Here is a 5,000-nt window from a genome sequence, read left to right as displayed (position 1 = left end):
CTCTCTAGCTGGGGCGAAAGACCAACACAGCGGTGCTATTCTAGGCAGGGATTTTCATCTCTCTTCCCCTCACATCTGAGGATGTATCCTGCGCCTTAAATCCCGCGCCGCCGCAAATTACTTACGACGTCGAATATTCAGTGACCAATCACAGTTGGTATTTCAGGCGGCTTCAGTCACTAGCTGTAAACGGTAAACAGCTGAGTTGTTTATGGACACATTGCTGTGTCCAGCCCTGGCATAATTGAACTTTTTTACTAATATATTCTTGAATTAGTTACGCAGAAGAAATGTACAAGATTTTTAATAAAATATTGACCTTATTAACAGAATTCGTGAGTACCATGAAATTTAAGAACGGGGTATTGCCTACTCGAAAGGATGATAATATAGCTTTAATTTTCATACCAGTTTAGCAAATAATATTTGGAATAAGTTTTAAAGGCTTAACTATACAGGTATATATAAAGTAATCTCCTTTTTATCTGAAACATGATGATGGTGTCCACTCGCCCACAAACTATGTTAACAACAATGAAAATAATAGCAATAAAGACATATAAAGGAAACCATTACATCCGAGGCAAAGACAGTAGCTAGTTTTAGTGTAATGCCTTGCTTACAGATACAACACTTGGGTTGGAGTGAAATACACGTCTGGTGGCAAAAGCAAATCACATCTATATTGGAATATCACATTTGCTGCTTTACTCAGTATTCTATGATAAAATAACTCTATGATTGATCAAAACACCATTAGACAAATTGTACTAATTGTTCTAGGGTTGAAAAAATGCCTTTTTTGATTCGCCACAACCCGCTAGGGCTGCTCTCCCATTGCCTACAGCAACTTGAATGGTACCAATATATACTGCGCCGTAACGCATCTCAGCATCTGGCCTCTGGACCGTGCATATTTTTGATATCTCAGAATGATGTATCGATATTTGATGTTTAAGTCAAATTATTGTTATTAATTTTGATTACTTCCCTCAATTGTCGATGTGGTACAACAAACAGTTATAATCTATGTCTTGCAATTCTGAAAAAAACATGCTTTCTCTTGACTATTATATTTCCCTGCAGAAACAGTTACAGATATATATTCCAACCGCACTTCATATGCATTTAACTCATAACCAGGTGAGCGTACTGTTTCCATTTCTCCTCATTTATGGATTTTTATGTTTCCACGAAGGTATCTTCGCTGACCTCCCGCATCTCTTCTCAATTGCTGATTTACAACTCCCCACCAGGGCCCAGGTCACCAGTCAGCCAGGGAGCAGTCCTCAGGAATTCGTCTTAAGGCCATCAGGGCGCTCAGATGCCACTACTGACGAAATGGAATCCCCAGACACCCAGCCAGACAATCCTGGAGAGTCCCCGCCCCAAGTCGGGGAGGGAAAGGATATCGCTGCATCAGAATCCTTTCCCAAGATTACCTCCCCGCCAGCTCCGCCTCTCGACCCTGCTTCTTCCCCCGCTCCCGTCGCCGAACCAGCGCACACAGTAGGTGTTCTCGGCACATGTGGCTTTGGCCTATGATTACACATCCGTTATTTATTCATTTTGGTATAGTCTGTATATTTGTTGGTATTCTTTAAAAGCAGCTGAATAAGGATTTATGCATTTGCAACAGGGAAGGCGAATGTATGGGATTGGATGTTTGATTCTCAGAGATATACTTGATGTATGGCTGTATACCGGCTTTGCAGCAATGTTGGTTGGAGCCGTACAAAGAGGGTCCTGCACAACCTTCCATCCCTCGAGAAGTCCCGGAGACGCGATCGTCCGCCTTCCAGCCTCCAGGGTATGAGACCTCACCCATCTACACTCCAGCGCCCACAGCCCACACGCCTGTCAACCCTCACATAAAGCCCGACCGTAGCTTCGACCTGACTAGATGCTATGAATCCACCGAAACCCCCAAGACTTTCGCGACGCCGCCTCAGAACTCGGCTCTACGCTGCCCCTTGCCAGCCCAGGACTTCCCCACCTCTGTCATGTCCTCCATGAAGCCAAAGTTCGGCGTCGAACCTGACGACTTTCAGCTGCGGAACTGGACTGGACCTATGGATAACCAGTTGGCCAAGACTCCACTGGGCATCCCACCCCCGTGCGTGTCTATGCCTTTACCTCAGCCACCTCCTCCGCTCAGTTCCTCGGCCTCCATCAGACCCCATCCACACATCCGACCCCAGCCGCCCATCCGACCTCAGCCCATTCAAGCCCCGAGGCTTTCCCATGTCCATCCACACATGGGCTGGAGTTCCGTGAGTCTACCTTACATTGCTTCAGCTCTCCTCCAGACCCACCACGGGAGCGCCCCCGGACTCCAACTTCCCCGCCATGCTCACCTAACCCCCCCTGCTTCGTCTCTGGCGGCGTGGTGGTGCCCCCCCCGTCTGTGTGACCACCGGGAAGCCATGATGAACGGCGGGGGGGGTGGTGCGCCCTCCTCCATCTAAGTGAAAGCTCCAAAGTTGTGAAGGCAAACACAAAGTGATATTGACATAGCACTGGAGTACTTTAAACTTGAACTTTAGTAAATCTGTGGTAATAAGCCAAGGCAAACTTTTTTCTTATTTCTATTTTGCCACCTTTTTGTTAAAGTGCAAATGCTCATTCAGTTGATATGCCTGGTAATGCAAAGAAAAGTAACAGTGACTGTCAAATTAATAACTGAAATCTGCTAAACTGGTCATAAAGATATATGTTAGAGAAATTTGCAACAACTACAAAATCGTAAGATTAGAATAGTGGATGGATGGAAATCCAATCCTCATAACGATGAAGAGTAATAACGATTATTGATAATAAGTATAATGATACTACCAAATCTACCCCCCCTGACAGTGCCAAAGATGGAACACTAGAGGACTGAGTCAGCTGACCTTGTTCAGCGGCGTCATCGCATGACTGTGATGACGATGCCATGTACCTGTAGCAGCACGTGGTACCCTTATCTGACGCCGCAGTGTCAGACCAGGGTGCACTCTGTAATATGTTTTCGATTTGGCCGAATGGTTGCCATTGTGCCATAGAATTAATGAGGCGTATGTTGCTGCCAAGCCAAAGCTCCGGGATGAATAGGACAATGTGACTCTGAGAATGCTTTGAGGCTTCGTCGTTCATGTGATATTATACAATGCCTGTGATATCCTGATGTTGTTGTGATTATAACATCCACGTTCATGTGACAGATAGACTGTTTTATATGAGAACAAGATAATGACACTAGATCATGGTGATTCGGTTCAAGTCAATTAGATATGTTTTGTGACCGTAATGTAAACGTCAGCTTGCAGCTTCACCTTGAACTGGATATGCTGTGGGATGCAGATGGTTTGTTTCCTCTCCATCAAAGTTTTTCCCACGCCACAGAACTAGATCTTCATCCGAGATTGTGGAAAATAATTAAACTTAAAAGAACTAAGCCAATCCAAACGTTTGAGGTTAAAAAAGAGTAATGTCATTTTGTAACATATCTTTATGTTTGACAGTACGATGCAATAAGAAAAAGTCATCATTATCTGAAATGATGTTTCCCATCATGAAATATTTATTTCATTTCACTGACACTGATTTGCAATCTGCATCATCAAATGCTTCTTTTTGACACGCACGAAGCTCTGATTTGAATATAAAGTGATGCTTACTTTTAAGCGATCTTCTTGCAGACAAGCAAAAGATTAATCTGTGAGTCAACCAGTCAGAAAGAACTAGTCCGTCGTATATGTTTCATATAAGGTTCCAAGGCAGGATTTTCCATCGCAAGTTCAAACATTCAAACGTCACATGGTACCTAACCCAAATACATCTATAAATTAATAAAAATACGAATTGTATCTGTTGATTACTTTTATGACTTACGTTTTTTTTACAAATAGTATATGGAGGAACAAGAATCTCAAAATCATGATGACCCCAATGTTTTGTGACCGTATCTGTTTCATCATGATCTCATTTTAGATCGAAACAAGAATTTCATTAAAGCAGTAGCAGTTGGCAAACAAAACCGGTCGCGATCCGACAAACGTAGCTCCTACAGCTTGAAGAATTAACGTTCGTAGAAATTGCATTAGTGGAAGTTATGTGACCAACTTTGACTCGCTTTGTTTTACCAGAGGTCCATTGCACTCACATGAGTTAGGGATCCCTTCCTTTCAGAGAATGCATCAAAATGTACTTCAAAATCCTCCATGATTTTCTTGGTTGCATCAGCAGTTGCATGATCTCATATTACAGTGCCCCGAGGACAGGAATCCGTTTGTTCATGGAATTCAGATTAACATTAGTCATTTAGGAGCATTAACTCGTGATTAAATATATTGAAAATGAGTTGTGAGAGCAAGAGAAATTACGTAATTCTATTAGATTTCTGAAAGACCTAAAACGGGGAAGAAAGCAGGTTATGATTTGAAAAGGGAAGGCAGTTATTGCAAATATACCAGAATATACCAGTAATTTGCTTTACGGACAAAGAAAATCAGTTGTGAGTTGTACCAGGGTGGGTCGAAAAAATGATTACATTACCTATTTCCAGGTCTGATATTTTAAGTTTGAAGTCATAATAAAAAAATGCAAAGACCTAAATCTTAAAAGAAATGCTACAGACCACTACTTCAAAGAAAGTTCACGGGAAAAAGGCGTGTTTGATTATCAGCAATGCATTTTTGCAGTGTACTATATCAAAAGTCTCGCACTTCATTTATTCTGAAAACTGGTTAAAGAAAAAAAAGAAAAAAAGAAATACTTTATATTAATCACAGTTCATATACTACTACATATTTTTTATATAGCTTAAGGCTTAATTTATATATATATATATATATATATATATATATATATATATATATATATCTTCCATGTATAATTATATATTCAGAAACTGCATCTTGTCGGAAATGCGCAAGTTTGTGATTATCACCAATAAATATTCCGGTAGGTAGCATATTTTCCTCATGTCTAGCAAATTAGAATATGAAGGAAATGCTGAT

The 5,000-nt window shown here is 41.3% G+C and overlaps 1 protein-coding gene across 6 annotated transcripts in view; it reads left to right on the top strand.

Moving 5' to 3' along the window:
• The window catches only part of LOC125042958 (leucine-rich repeat extensin-like protein 5), a 153,011-nt gene that overhangs the window by 147,488 nt on the left and 523 nt on the right, over positions 1-5,000 (top strand). For all 6 annotated transcript variants that reach the window (XM_047638798.1, XM_047638799.1, XM_047638802.1 and 3 more), the window contains 2 exons: positions 1,257-1,509; positions 1,716-5,000. The exon at positions 1,716-5,000 is cut by the window's right edge and continues 523 nt beyond it. In XM_047638798.1, coding sequence (XP_047494754.1) covers positions 1,257-1,509; positions 1,716-2,468 — 1,006 coding nt within the window. In that variant the 3' untranslated portion in view covers positions 2,469-5,000. The remainder of the gene's footprint in view (positions 1-1,256; positions 1,510-1,715) is intronic.

This window comes from Penaeus chinensis, chromosome 33 (assembly GCF_019202785.1).
Source record: "Penaeus chinensis breed Huanghai No. 1 chromosome 33, ASM1920278v2, whole genome shotgun sequence".
NCBI classification, from domain to species: domain Eukaryota; kingdom Metazoa; phylum Arthropoda; class Malacostraca; order Decapoda; family Penaeidae; genus Penaeus; species Penaeus chinensis.
The sequence above is the reverse complement of the archived record's forward strand: the minus strand, read 5'-3'. Positions and strand labels throughout refer to the sequence as shown.